At 48.2% G+C, this 15206-nt stretch overlaps 1 protein-coding gene across 2 annotated transcripts in view; it reads left to right on the forward strand.

Moving 5' to 3' along the window:
• The window catches only part of ZC3H3 (zinc finger CCCH-type containing 3), a 203565-nt gene that overhangs the window by 148618 nt on the left and 39741 nt on the right, over positions 1-15206 (forward strand). For both annotated transcript variants that reach the window (XM_060681781.2, XM_087891407.1), the window contains exons 6-8: positions 7256-7343; positions 10858-11016; positions 13028-13097. In XM_060681781.2, coding sequence (XP_060537764.2) covers positions 7256-7343; positions 10858-11016; positions 13028-13097 — 317 coding nt within the window. The remainder of the gene's footprint in view (positions 1-7255; positions 7344-10857; positions 11017-13027; positions 13098-15206) is intronic.

The raw sequence follows: 15206 nt of genomic DNA on the forward strand, positions 1-15206 counted from the left end.
TGTTTGGAGTTCCGAGCCTGCAACTTCACCGAGAAAGAAGAGAGGATGGGTAACTGGCTGGCTGGCTGGCTGGCAGACCCCCAGCAACCAGATGTTAAGATTTAAATGACCCCCAAATAGCCGCTGGTGCTGATCGCCTGGAAGGCTGATGAGGAAGAATAATGAAAGAAATAAATTTCCCCCCGTGCGCAGCCCTCCAAAATGTTTGGTTCAGCACTAAAGCTTGTGGAACGGGAAAGCAGGGGCATCCTGAGTGGGAGGTGGGATGGGTTTGCGTGCCCTGAAGCTACCTTAGCTAAGGCAGCTCTTTTAAAGGGGGACAAGGAAAACCTTGCAGGTTAAGCAGTTCGGCAAGACGAATTGCACTCGGGAGGGCAGGAGGCTGCCTGGCGGAGTAACTAGCATTGCGGCTTTCTTGCCAACCAGGTAACCTCACCAGGGCTCGTTGGGTCGTGAAACATCTGCAAGAAGATAGTGGAAGTCAAAGACCCCGGAGTTGTCGTCTTCTTCCCCTTCTCCTCCTCTTCTGGTTTTCAAACTCCACTCCTTTCTAGCACTGATGATGCAACCTAGTTGGGTCATGAAATGTCTGCAAGAAAACCACCAAGCTCGGAGAGCACCAAGGACTCCACACTCCTCCTCTTCTTCCTCCTCCTCTTCCTCCTCCTCTTCCTCCTCCTTTCCACAAACCTAACTCCCTTCTAATATTGATGATGTTGCCTAGTTGGGTAAAGAAATGTCTGCAAAAAAAACTACCAAGCTTTGAGATCACCAAGGACTCCACAATCCTCCTCCTCCTCCTCCCTGCAAACCCCATTCCCTTTTAGCACTGATAATGTTACCTAGCTGGGTCATGAAATGTCTGCAAAGAAAACCACCAATCTTGGGGAATCACACAGTTCAACCTTGAGCTACAAATATTCTCTTCTTTTGGTCTTTGTCCGGTGGCAGTTGGATTAGTCACTAGCTCCCAAGGCAGTTCTGCTAAAGGGACTCAGTGAGGATTGCCTGTGGTTATCTTTGCCTGATCGGCAGGCCTGCATCCCTCTGGATCTGTGGCTCATGCTGGAAGTGTACCCTTTGGGCTGTCAAAAGACCACAGAAAAAAGTGTCTCCCAGCCAGTCACATCTGTTTGGCAGTTCCTGGGCTTTTTTTCCAAGGACTCAAGATCACGTGAAGTGTTGGTGCCACTTTACTAAGACCACAGTTGGAACATCGCATCCAGGTTTGGCCGCCACGATATAAGAAAAGGTGTTGAGACTCTGGAAAGAGTGCAGGGAAGAGCAACAAAGATGATGAGGGGACTGGAGGCTAAAACACATGAAGAACAGTTGCAGGAATTGGGGTAGGTCTAGTCTAGAGAAAAGAAGGAATAAGGGTGACATGATAGAGGTCTTCCAGTATTTGAGGACTGCCACAAAGAAGAGGGGGGGGGGGTCCACTTACTCTCCAAAGCACCAGAAGGCAAGACGAGAAGCAACCTAACAGTGAGGACAATTAACCGGTGGAACAGCTTGCCACCAGAAGTTGTGGCTGCTCCATCACTGGCTGTTTTAAAGAAGAGACTGGACAGCCACTTGTCTGGAATTGTCTAGGGTCTCCTGCTTGATCTGGGAGGTGGACTAGAAGACCTCCAAGATCCTTTCCTATTGTATTATTCTGACGCTTCATGGTTCCTGTCTTCTGTTTTATTGAGAGCTTAACGTGGCTGAAGGCTGGGTGTTAAAACTAGTTAAAAGAATTACAGAATAATATTTGGAAGGGACCTTGGAGGTCTTCTAGTCCAACCCCCTGCTTAGGTAGGAAACCCTATACCATTTCAGACAAATGGTTATCTAATCTCTTCTTAAAAACTTCCAGTGTTGGAGCATTTACAGCTTCTGGAGGCAAGTAGTTCCACTGGTTAATTGTTCCAAATGTCAGGAAATTTCTCCTGAGTTTCAGGTTGTTTCTCTCCTTGATTAGTTTCCATCCGTGGCTTCTTGTCCTGCCTTCAGGTGCTTTGGAAAAAATAAATCACCCCCCTCCTCTTTTGTTTTGGTTTCATTTACGCTTGGTGCTCCTTAGCCCATCAGCCACCTCCTCGGGATCTCCTGGCACCATGGAGCATTCGTTACATCAGCCTCCCCATGTATCCAGCAGGAGCTGAAACTGTCGTGTTAATTCAGTGGGTGATTCTGGCAGGGATTAATAAGATCTCATTTGTAACATCGCATCACTTCTTTTCTTCAACTCCTGCGAATGTATCAATAAGGTTTCCGGCAGCCAAGGTGGGTTCCCTGCTCCGCAAAGGCAGCCCCTCTGGGACCTGCCGGATAGCTTTAGGATGGTCGTATATGGAGGGGGCTGCAGTTATTATACCAGGCAGCGTTAAATCTGCCATTTTGGAAACATTCGTCCAATGCGACCATATACAGCATTTGCTGCCACTGTGTACACTTAAAAAAAACAACCCCGAAGATAAAAACTATTGCAAACTAATAACAGTAGAAAGTAAGAAAAAAGAAATAAATCAAAGAGAAGGGTGAAAGAAAGAGGGGGGGGAGCAAAATTAAAATAGAAAAGAAAGAAAAAAGATATAAAGAACTAGCTTCTCGTCTTTTATGGTTATAACTACAATTATAAATTTACCTCTCTCTCTCTGCGGTTACCGGGTAGCTCTCTTCTTTCTATAATCTATCCTCTCGAATCATCAAAATCATAAATCATAAGTTCATTTTTCCCCCCCGTTCATTTCACGCAAAATAGCCTATAAGGGCTTTCCAGCCAGCAATAAACATACATAATGTCTTTTCTCTGATCAAAGAAGTCAATTTTGCCAACTCAGCAAGTTCCATCGTCTTCGCCAACCGTCCCTCCGTCGTGGGCAGAGCCAAATCTTTCCATCTCGCTACGGTTATCGTGCAAAAAAACCCCCCTAAGTTTTGTGACTTTTCCCCAAGTGTTTGTGCATCCATACCAAAATAGAAAAATCTATTTGGTTTCGATTGCACATCAATCTTAAAATCCTCTGAATCACTGAATGGATTTAAATCCAGAATTTTCTAGTTTTTTTACGTGCCCAAACATCTTATTCGCCGTTCACATTCCCCTCCTAAATTCAAAACACCTTCATGCGTTCCTGTGCCAAGAAAGGTTGTAAGATGGGGCAATACAACTGTCTCGCTTAGCAGCGGAAATTTTGAGCTCAGCTGTAGGTCGTAAATCGAGGACCCTAACCCTAACCCCTCGGAACGTTTTTAACACCTTCCCTCTTTTCTCTTAGCATCTTCGGTTTAATATCTTTTTCCCAAGCAAGTTCGGTGGTGTGCATTTTTTAACACCGGGAGGTGTCACTTGGTGCCTTGCGGTTCTTGCCACAATTTCCACCGCGAAGGCCTCTTTCCTCGCAGTGTGGCACCGTCAAACAAGCAGAAACCTGGACACTGGGGTGTTTCACTTGGTCTTTAGCGGGGGGGTGTCTCTCTCTGCAGCTTTTGCCATTCCCCCCCCCCCAAAGCTGGATTCCACAGGTCCCTCTGATGCGCGCGCGCGCGCACACACACACACACACACACACACACACACACACACACACACTTCATTGTGACAACTGCACTGGGCACTGTATTTACCCAAGGAACAGATGGGGCTGTGCCGTCAGCAGTCGGCCGCGTGACAGCCCCGGTGAAGGGAGCACCGCTTGACGCACTATCAAATTCCACTCACTCTCTCAGGAACATAGTCGGGTTGGCAGGTGAGTGACGGAGGGATGCTCATCCCACCTGGAGCACTGCCGGCGCACGTCTCGGCTGACGGCGCAGGAACTCCCACCGCGCCAGTTGGAGCCACGTGGGCAGGTGAACGCCTAATGAATAGCGAAAGCCTCTCTTTGGGGGCTGCTCCAGCCGCGGACCCCAAATTTAGACAGCCCAGTTCAAAGAAGACTGGTCCTTCCTGGGTCATCTCCCTAAACCTCTTGAAGATTGTCCAGAACTCGGGGGCCGGACACCTGCTTGGCTTTGCATGCAGGAGAGCCAGGTGGAAGGGCAAGGCTTCCAAAGGAAAGATACAGAAGACCAACAGAAGGAGGCCTTTGTAGCTCAGGGCTGAACTGTGGGGTCACAGGTGCTCTCTGAGTTTGGTGGTTTTCTGACAGATATTTCATTACCCTGCTAGGTGTACGTCAAAATTGATGTCTCTCTCTCCCTTCCTCCCTCCCGCTGTTCCTCCCTCCCTCCCTTCTCACCTTTCTTCTCACCTTCCTTGTCCTTGGTGCTCTCTGAGCTTGGTGGTTTTCTTGCAGATGTTTCATGACCCAACTAGGCAACCTCATCAGTGATGCCTTCCTTCCTTCCTTCCTTCCTTCCTTCCTTCCTTCCTTCCTTCCTTCCTTCCTTCCTTCCTTCCTTCCTCCCTCCCTCCCTCCCTCCCTCCCTCCCTCCCTTCTTTCTTTCTTTTTTTTTGTCCTCCTGGTTGGGGAAGGCTGAGCTGGCCATTAGAGGAACTAGGGATCCAATCAACTAACTCCTGGCAAGTGTCTGATGGAAAGAGAAACCAGCTCATGGAGAAAGCTGGCCAGGATCCCATCCCTTCAGTTTTAATTTGTAATTGGTTTTAATCCAGGTTGTTTTAAATGGATAGCCAGCATTATTTAATGTTTTTTAAATTGCTTTTAAATTTTATATGTTATGTTTTACCATGGCTGTTCACCGCCCTGAGTCCTGTTGGAGAAGGGCGGTATACAAATTAAATAAATAAAATATGCTGCTGGATGCTTTGCTTCGTCCTTCTGAGTTCATGAATTTATAAAGTCGAGACGGCAGTCCATCTAGCAATTCGGCCAAATGGGTCTTGCAGAGGGAGATGGAGGTTCTGGAAGACTTTGATGGACTTATGGTGTGGGGTGCCTCACCTGTCTCTTTCACTGGCTTCTGTGATGTGGGGGGTTGGTGTTGAGCAGGCAGGGCACTGGCGGGGTCAGATTTAAGAGCTGCTAAGTGACTCCAGGACAAAGGCTACTAAAGAGCATCGTTTTGAGATCGCTTAGGATGCAGATTGCTTTGTCTGTTGGTTTTGTTTCTGTTGTGTAAATTAGAATTCCTGCTGCAGTGGCATCCGAGTGGTTTTATCCTTTATTGATGCCGGCCACTTAGATTTCTGGTGTGCACATAAATCAACATTTTTCTTTCTGTTTGTCCCAACACTTCCCCCACATCTCTGCCACGGGAGTGAAAAGGAGCTTCACCAGAGCATCGGATCACACCTGGTGTAAGACATCTGGTGCAGCTTTCAGAAGCAAAGATCTGTCGTTGGCCCCCCCTTGAAACTGGGGAGGGGATGCAGAGAAGCTGCCAGGACTGGATCTTGTGGGTGCTCACAGGACAGGGGTCAGGCTCAGGCTCACTGACCAGTGCCAGGGAGCACAACTGAGGCACGGACAGTTTGCATAATGCTTCCCCTTGATACCTTGACCAGGTTGTGTTGCCTTTCACCTGTCCACCACAGCAGTGTCCAGTAAACAAGACCGTCTCCTGTTTCTTTGCAGCTTGACCTTTGCCTTGTAGGTGGATTTTTGCCAAATGCCAGAGATGGACAATTGAACACTATAAAGACTCTAATTCAATGTTTTTTTTTTTCAACTTTGGCAACTTTAAGCTGGGCTGGCTGGGGAATTCTGGGAGTTGAAGTCCACCCAGCTTAAAGTTGCCAAGTTTAAAGGTACCTGGTTTAAAGCATCCCAAATCCTGTCCTGCCAATCAGACTTGCCAGTTCTCCAAACTACTCAAAGTTTCCGCTACCGGTTCTCCAGAACCTGTCAGAACCTGCTGTATTTCACCTCTGCTTTAAACCAGGCGTCTCTAAACTTGGCAACTTTAGACTGGGTGGACTTCAACTCCCAGAATTCCCCAGCCAGCTTTGCTTGCAGATTTCTTTAAATGGAATTTTGTTTTCCAGCAAGGACAATAATGTTTTAAAGTTGTAAACTAGTAAAATACCACCTCTGGCTGGCCCCAGAGTGGGGTAGGAATGGAGGTTTTGCAATATCCTTCCCCCAGGAATGGGGAGAGAATAGGGATTTTGCAGTATCCTTCCCCTGCCACACCCACCAAGCCATGCCCACCAAGCCACACCACGCCCACAGAACCGGTAGTAAAAAAATTTGGATTTCACCACTGGTTTAAAGCGTTCCAAATCCTGCCCAATCAAACTTTACCAGTTTACAACTTTAAAACATTACTGTCCTTGCTAGAAAATAAAATTCCATTTAAAGAAATCTGCAAGCAAAGCTAGCTGGGGAATTCTGGGAGTTGAAGTCCACCCAGCTTAAAGTTTCTAAGGTTGGCAAACTCTGGTCTAATTTATGCTGGCTTGGTGTCAGCCATGGAACAATATTTTTTTCTTCTCCCTTGTTTATTCCCAGTTTGTTTATTCCCAGTTCCTGGGCTTGTGCAATAAAAACCTTGCACAAACTTTATATACAGGTAGTCCTCAACTTACAACAGTTTGTTTAGTGACCGTTCAAAGCTACAGCGGCACTGAAAAAGTGACATGACCACTTTTCACACTTACGACCTTTGTAGCCTCCTGATCGTCATGTGATCAAAATTCCTACGCTTGGCAACTGACTTGTATTTACGACGGTCGCAGTATCCTGGGGTCATGTGATCCCCTTTTGCGACCTTCTGACAAGCAAAGTCAATGGGGAAGCCAGATTCACTCAACGACCGTGTTTCTAACTTATCAGCTGCAATGATTCACTTAGCAACGGTGGCAAGAAAGGCGGTAAAATGGGGCAAAACTCACGTAACAACTGTCTCACTTAACAACAGAAATTTGGGGCTCAATTGTGGTCGTAATACGGGTAGCCTTCGACTTACAACCAGAACTGAGCCCAAAATTTCTGTCGCTAAGTGAGACAGTTGTTAAGCAAGTTTTGCCCCTTTTTGCCATTGTCGTTAAGTGAATCACGGATGTTGTTAAGTGAATCACATAAATCTGCCCCCATTGACCCCGGGGCATAGTGCGACCATCATAAAAAAAGACCTCAGGTGACAAAAGTGCCCAGATTTTGACTTCATGACCGTCGGAACGCTGCAATGGTCATAAGTGTGGGGAACAACAGTCATGAATCTCTCTTTTTCGGCGCCACTGTAACTTCGAACGGTCACTAAACGAATGGTCGTAAATCGAGGACTACCTGCAAAGCCTACCTACGTGTTAATTCCTAGGGCTTATTTATCTCTCTGAACTGCTTCTCTTTCTCTCCTGCAGTATCTCGGCCCGACTCGGCGCCTGGCACTCCCGGGTATTCTCCACCGGGTTGGCCAAACCGGTCGATCACCAGCCGCTACATTGCCAGGTTAGTCGCGTTCTGGAAAGAGCCCCGGGGTCCTAGGCGCACATGCGCACCTTCACTTAAGAATGGAATAACAGAGTTGGAAGGGACCTGGGAGGTCTTCTAGTCCAACCCCCTGCTCAAGCAGGGGACCTTATAGCATTTCAGACAAGTGGTTGTCCAAGAGCCTGGATAGCTCTGCAGACTAAGCACTGTAATTTAACACCAGCTGTCTGCAATTAAAGTAAGTTCGAATCTCCCCAGGCTCAAGGTTGACTCAGCCTTCCATCCTTTCTAAGGTAGGTGAAATGAGGACCCAGTTTGTGGGGGCAATAAGCTGACTTTGTATAAATATACAAAAGTATGAAGGCTATTGCTTAACGCATTGTAAGCCGCCCTGAGTCTCCGGAGAAGGGCGGCATATAAATTAAAGCAAAAAAAAAAATCTTCTTAAAAACCTCCTGTGTTGGAGCCTTCACAACTTCCGAAGGCAAGCTCTTCCGCTGGTTAATTGTTCTCCCTGTCAGGAAATTTCTCCTTAGTTCTAAGTTGCTTCTCCCCTTGATTTAAGAGTTGGGGGGGAGTGGCAGCCAGCCATTGGTGCGGGGCGGCCATGCTACAAATCTCCAGATCACTTGAAGTTCTCAATCCCCTTTAAAAAGACCTGGGATTCCCGAAACGGTTCCCTGGGAGACCCAACAGGTCCCAGCCTTAGCACGTACCTGGTTGGGGGCCTGATTTTCGAAGGCAACGGAAATGGGGCAGGACCCCCTCAATCAGCAGTCGGCACAGACAAACATCCCAGATTTAGAGCCAGTTTGGGGTAACGGTGAAAGCCCTGGCCTAGAAACCAGGAGTCGGTGAGTTCCAGTCTTGCCTTAAGCACGAAAGCTGGATTGATCACTAGGACACTGGGAATTCTAGTCCTTTCTTAGGCATGAAAGCTGGCTGGGTGCCTTTGATCCAATCGCTAGGAGACAGTGAGTTCTAGTCTCGTCATAGACATGAAAGCCAGTTCGGCCACTTTAGGCCAGTCACCAGGAGACGGTGAGTTCTAGTCCTGCCTTAGGAATGAAAGCTGAATGGGTGACTCTGGGCCAGTTTCTTCGTCGCGACCCACCTGACTGGGTTGTTGTTATGGGAAAATGAGGAGGAGGAAGGAGTACCAGCTATGCTTGCCGTCTTGAGTTACTTATAAAGGCGGGATGAAAATCAAATAGATAAATAAAAAAAATGAGACTTGGTCCACTGTGACAATTTGTCTCAGGGACCAGAAAATCGCTTGCTTTAGATTGTGACACTAAATCAAAATCCCACCTCCTTGGTCAAATGCCAGGTGAGCAGCTTGGACATGAGGGATCTCTTAGCCAAGATCCCCACCTCTGTCTCCTGGGAGCAACGGAACCTCTCATCCACAGCCCACAAGCCCCTTCCCTTAAGTCGAAGAGGGGCTCTCAGAGCAGGCCCCTTCCATTCGGCTTAGATGTCCTCCTTTAAATTCTCTTCCTTGTTTTCTCGCCTTTCGAAGTGAATTTTGGAGGCTGGCAGCCGCCTTGAGCCGAGAAGACCAAGGGAGGCTCAGAGGGAGATTTTACTACACATTTATGCACCGCAGTCATTTAATCCCGGCAACGGAGCCGCCGACGCAGGTTAACAATGCCCAAATTAATGAATCCCACCGATAGATCTAATTTCCCCATCACTATTGAAAGAATTGCTTGAATGTTACCAGCACCCAGAGGGCCGATCCCTGCTCTTTTCAATAAGTGCTTTAATAATGTCGTTCCAACGGTTGGCTACTCAATACTGAGTGAATTAAAGTGATCGATACCCACATTATATGCAATCTGGACGTCGGAAGTCCCCGTTCTCCTGAAATTTCAATCTGTTCTCCGCCCTCCACATCATTTCGGTTTCTGCTTTGGGTGGTGGGTCTCCTTCATTTTTTTCTTTTCTTCCCTAAACCACCCCATCTACACCCCCTAACCGCCCCCACCCCCCCCAATCAAGGGGAGAAACCATAAACAATGAAAACTCGGACCGCATGTTTTCTGAATAGTTTTTATCCCAGAGCTATAATTGCACTCAACCATGAACTAAAGGGCCACCATCAGTGAGCTGATGGACAGCATTACTTGGTCTGTTGTGCGGATGTTTGTGTGGTTTAGGGTGGGGAATTTGTGGTGGGTGGGGCTGTGTTTGGGGATTGTTATGTGTGTTGGACCTGGTCTTTGGGTGTTAAGTGAATTTCCTTGTATGGGTATACTGTGTATACATGTACAATAACAATAAAGTTATTATTATTATTATATTACTTAGAATTAAGGAGAAATTTCCTAACAGTGAGAACCATTAACAAGCGAAACAGAAGTTGCCTCCAGAAGTTGTTGGTGCTTCATCACTGGAGATTTTTAAGAAGAGACTAGACAGTCACTTATCTGAAATGGTCTAGTGTCTCCTGCTTGAGCATGGGGTTGGACTAGAAGACCTCCAAGGTCCCTTCCAGCTCTATTCTGATTATTATACAATTGAGCCCCCCCCCCCCCAAATATTATTTGTTAAGTGAAACATTTGTTAAATTGTCTGGCGGCTGGGGAATTCAGAAGTTGTTGGTGCTTCATCACTGGAGATTTTTAAGAAGAGACTAGACAGTCACTTATCTGAAATGGTCTAGGGTTTCCTTCTTGAGTAGGGGGTTGGACTAGAAGACCTCCAAGGTCCCTTCCAACTCTGTTATTCTGTATCCCCATTCACAGTAAGTGGAACGTCTTACCCTCCAGAACTTGTGGTTGCTCCATCACTGGAGGTTTTTAAGAACAGACTGGAGAACCACTTATCAGAAATGGTAGGGTTTCCTGCTTGAGCAGAGGGTTGGACTAGAAGACCTCCAAGGCCCCTTCCAACTCTGCTATTCTGAATCCCCATTGACAGTAAGAACAATTCTTCAGTGGAATGTCTTGTTTCCCGAACTTGTGGGTGCTCCATCACTGGAGGTTTTCAAGAAGAAATTGGTCGGCCATTTGTCCGGAATGGTCTAGGGTCTCTTTCTTGAGCAAGGGGCTGGACTAGAAGACCTCCCAGGTCCCTTCCAAATCTGTTAGTCTGTTATTGGAAGAGCCAATACTGCACCACCAGGAAGAGCCTGGTGGTGCAGCGGACTAAACTACTGTTAAAGTAGTATTTAGCTGCCAGCTGCCTGCAATTACTGCAAGTTCAAATCTCACCGGGCTCAAGGTTGACTCAGCCTTCCATCCTTCCGAGGTGGGTAAAATGAGGACCTGGATTGTGGGGGCAATAAGCTGACTTTGTATAAAAAAGAACACCGCTTGGGGGGGGGGGGGCGAAAGCCCTACTAAGCAGATATATACAAAAGTATGAAGGCTATTGCTTAAAAGCATTGTAAGCCGCCCTGAGTCTCCGGAGAAGGGCGGCATATAAATCGAACCAATAAATAATAATAAATCAAACTAGTATTGCACTCTGTAAAAGGCCTTGCCTAACTCTGAGCTCTCCTGTCTGCTTCTATCCCTCCCTGCAGCCGCGCTGTGCAAAGGAGCCTAGCTATCATTCGCCAAGCCAAGCTGCGGAAGGAGCGGAAGAAGGAATACTGCATGTACTACAACCGTTTCGGGAAGTGCAACCGCGGGGAGAGCTGTCCGTACATCCACGACCCCGAGAAAGTGGCAGTCTGCACCAGGTCTCTTGTCTTTCTCTTCCCCGTCCCCTTTCGGCCAAAAATTAGAGGCTACATACCAGCTATAATCTCACCTTTTAATACCTAGATCAGTGTTTTCTTAACCTCGGCCACTTTCAGATATGGGGACATATAAACCGTATGACTTATGAAAACATATGAAGAACGGATGCAGGATTTGGATTTGGCTACTCTAGAGAAAAGAAGGACTGCGGGGGACATGAGAGCAGTCTTCCAGTATTTGAGGGGCTGCCAGAAACAAGAGGGGATCAAGCTATTCTCCAAAGCACCTGAAGACAAGACAAGAAGCAATGGATGGAAACTAATCAAGGAGAGAAGCAACCTGGAATTAAGGAGAAACTTCCTGACAGGGAGGACAATTAACCAGTGGAACAGCTTGCCACCAGAAGTTGTGGGTGCTTCATCACTGGAGGTTTTTAAGAAGAGACTGGACTGAAATGGTATAGGCTCTTCTGCTTGAGGAGGGGGCTGGACTAGAAGACCTCCAAAGACCCTTCCAGCTCAATTCTGATTCTGATTCTGACTTCAACTTTCAGAATTCTGGCTGGGGAATTCTGGGAATTGAAGTCCACCCATCTGAAAGTGGCCAAAGTTGAGAAGCCCTGCTCTAGTTTCTTAACACAGTTTAGTTTTTTTTAATACAGGTAGTCCTCGACTTATGACCACAACTGAGCCCAACATTCCTGTTGTTAAACAAGACAGTCATCGAGATGAGTTTTGCCTCATTTCACAACCTTTCTTGCCACCGTCGTTAAGCGAATCACTGCAGCGGTTAAATTGGTAACCCGGTGGTTAAGTGAACCTGGCTTTCCCCATTGACTTTTCTTGTCAGAAGGTCGCAAAAGGGAATCACATGACCCCGGAACCCTGCAACCCGTCATAAGAAGAATCAGGGTCACACATTCAAGTTTCCATGCCTATCCGCAGGAATTTAGTCAATTAATGATTGGCACTCAATTAGTGCAAGGTAGAGTGGTGCAGTGGGGTAGAGGTGGAGCTCTCGCATCACAATCAAGAGGCTGTGAGTTCGATCCTAGGTAGAGGCAGATATTTTTCTCTCTCTTGGGCACAATGAGAATATATCTGCTGAACAAAACTCCGCACTGGCGACAGGTAGGACATCCGGCCAGGAAAATACTCTTGCTAGCTCCGTTCAGTTGCCCAGACTCCACCCTGCAAGGGATTATGGGGTCGTTAATTGACGATGATGATTGACTCAATTGGTTCAAGGTAAGAGTTAAAAGGCTTCAAGAAGGGTTGGGCTGTTTGTGAAGGACTCTGTCCTTCTACAGTTTCAGTGATTTCCTTAACAACCATAGTAAAAAAAAGAGTTATAAAACCAGGCAGAAGCCACTTAATCATTGCCTTGCTTTAGGACAGGGGTCTGCAACCTTAAATACTCAAGGAGACATTTGGCCCCTTTTCCCAGAGAAAAGGAAACACCGGAAGCCACAAAACCTGGGTGGGCGTGGCCAACTCGATGTCACTCACTTCCACCAGTCACATGACCTCCCCTAGCCACGCCTACCCAGCCAGTCATTAGGGCAGAGAACCAGTTGTTAAAAAACACCGGGAACCACAAAATCCTTTTGACGTATCTATCTCTTCCCTCTCTCCCCATCTCTCCTTCTCTCTCTGTATCTTTCTCTGTTTCTCTCTCTCCCCCTCTCTCTGTATCTCTCTGTCTCTGTCCTGGCTGCTTTTCCATCTCCCGTCGCCCGTACCTTCTCAGGCCAGGCGAGGAGTGACTGGGAGGGGAGGGCGAGGGACGGGGCCAGCCAGTGGTGAGATCATCTGATAGGGAGCCACAGCAGAGGGCCCAAAGAGCCACATGCGGCTCCGGAGCCGCAGGTTGCTGACCCCTGCTTTAAGAACTGAAATTCCAGTGCCCAGTTGTGGTCGTAAGCCGAGGACCACCCACCCCCTCCGGCGAGGTCTTCTTCCTTACTCTCTGCATCTCCTAAGTCGACCCTCTCTTTGGTCCCCTTGACAGATTCCTCCGCGGCGCCTGCAAGAAGACGGATGGGACGTGTCCCTTCGCACACAAGATTTCGAAGGACAAGGTTGGTTTGCCTCGGTCGCTAAGTGGCTCTCTGCGGAGACAGCAGCAGTGGGGGTGGGGGTGGGATGCTTCCGACACTTTCTAATCTCCTTCATTTGCACATCCCTCGACGAAGCGTTTTCCCACAGTTACGGGGACGCTTCCCCCTAATGAGAGCAGAGTGTGTCTCTTGCACCAACTTGAAGCATCCGTACTTTAGCACATTAAGCCGGGTGCCGCTCGGCAGCACCTGAGGCTGCCTGGCTGCCACTGTAGTAGGGATTACGGGAATAAAGGGTAGAGCAGCTTGAGGCCCTGGCCAACACACACACATTCACGTGCTTGTAGATGTACCTCCAGGCTCATTTGCACATTACACCCTGATTCCTTGGCCATGCAAATAAAAAAAAAAACAACTCAGATTGAAGAACACCTCTGATGACCTGGGGCACGACACAGAAGTGACTCAGGCAGCTGATAGTTCAAACCGCCCTTTTATTGTCCAACTTTCTCCCAAATGCTCCCACATTTCTGGCAAGTGATCACACACGCACACACCTCTAGTAGCCTCTGGCTGCAGAGTAGTCCAGCACAATGCTGTCAGCACAACGGCTGCAAAGCAAGAAATCCAGCAGGGCAAGAGAATAAGTCAATGAGTCCAGGAAGCAAAGGAACAAGGCAAGGAGTCCAGGAAACGTCCAACTTCAGCAACGGCACACAACACTCCATGAATTCAGTATTTGTTCCTGACAAATGCCCCTCCCCACAGCATCCCCTTAAGTCCCCAGGTATGCCTTGTGAAGAGGGGCGGGGCGCTCTCCTCCCCAAGTTGTTGGGTCAGCCTGCACTGTTCGTGCCTTCTCTCCACTCTCTGTGCTCGGGGATCAGGAGGGGGTGGTCCTTGCTCATCGCCTTTGCTCTGTCTCCGATGTTCACTGCTTCGCCTCTTGGTCATTCTGCCCCCCTTTCTCCCTGCCTACAAGCCGTCCCAGTCCTGAAAGGCCCTGGCCTGACTCGGCCTGCTCCTCCTCATATTCCAACGAAGCCCCCCCTTCAATCTTCCAGCTCTTCTTCCTCCACAGATTCACTCTCCGAGGGGGGCGGGGGCATGACAACACCCTCCAAGCTCAGCATTCTGGAATGCTAGCTACCATATAATCCTAGCTACCTATGATGATCCTAGGTACCATATAATATCGGGCAGCACGGTGGCTCAGCGGTTAAGATGCTCGGCTGGACTAGAAGACCTTCAAGGTCCCTTCCAGCTCTATCCTGATTCTGATTTCGGATTTGTTGGCTGGAAAGCCAGCAGCCCAAGTTCGAGACCCGAGCGCCTCGTGATGGGGTGAGCTCCTGTCCTTACCCCAGCTCCTGCTAAGCTAGCAGTTCAAAAGCACTGCTAGGTTAGGTACCACTTTGGTAACAGTGCTCCGTGATGACATCACGGTCACATGACCACGAAAATGTCTTAGGACAGCGCTGGCTCAATGGCCTTGAAACAGAGACGAGAACTGCCACAACTAGAGTCGGCAAGATGATAGCAGTCTTCCAGTATTTGAGGGGTTGCCCCAAAGAAGAGGGGGTCATCCTGTTTTCTAGAGCACCAGAAGGCAAGACAAAGAAACAACGGATGGAAACTCATCAAGGAGAGAAGCAACCCTGGAATTAAGGAGAAACTTCCTGACAGTATGGACAATTAACCAGTGGAACAGCTTGCCACCAGAAGTTGTGGGTGCTCCATCACTGGAGGTTTTCAAGAAGAGACTGGACAGCCACCTGTCTGAAATGGTATTGGATGTCCTGCTTGAGCAGGGGGCTGGACTGGAAGACCCCCAAGGTCCCTCCCAACTCTGTTAATCTGTATCTAACTTCGCTCTGCACAGCTGCTGACCCAGCAGGTAAAAGCGCAGCTGGCCAGATGTGCCGACAGGATGAGAAACTGCTTATTTACTTATTTTTGTGTGTGTGTGCCAAACAGCTGGCTACGTCCCTTCAAGGCTGCCTCTCCCGGAAGGCCAGGGGCTCAGAGAGCAGGTCTCCGAAAAAGCAGGAAAAGACTTTAAATTTTGCAGGATCCAGTCGGGACCGACTAAATCTCTGGTCAAGGCGACCAACTCAGATTGGATCCTGC

Source organism: Pantherophis guttatus, chromosome 3 (assembly GCF_059756535.1).
Source record: "Pantherophis guttatus breed Tessera chromosome 3, ASM5975653v1, whole genome shotgun sequence".
Lineage (NCBI taxonomy): Eukaryota > Metazoa > Chordata > Lepidosauria > Squamata > Colubridae > Pantherophis > Pantherophis guttatus.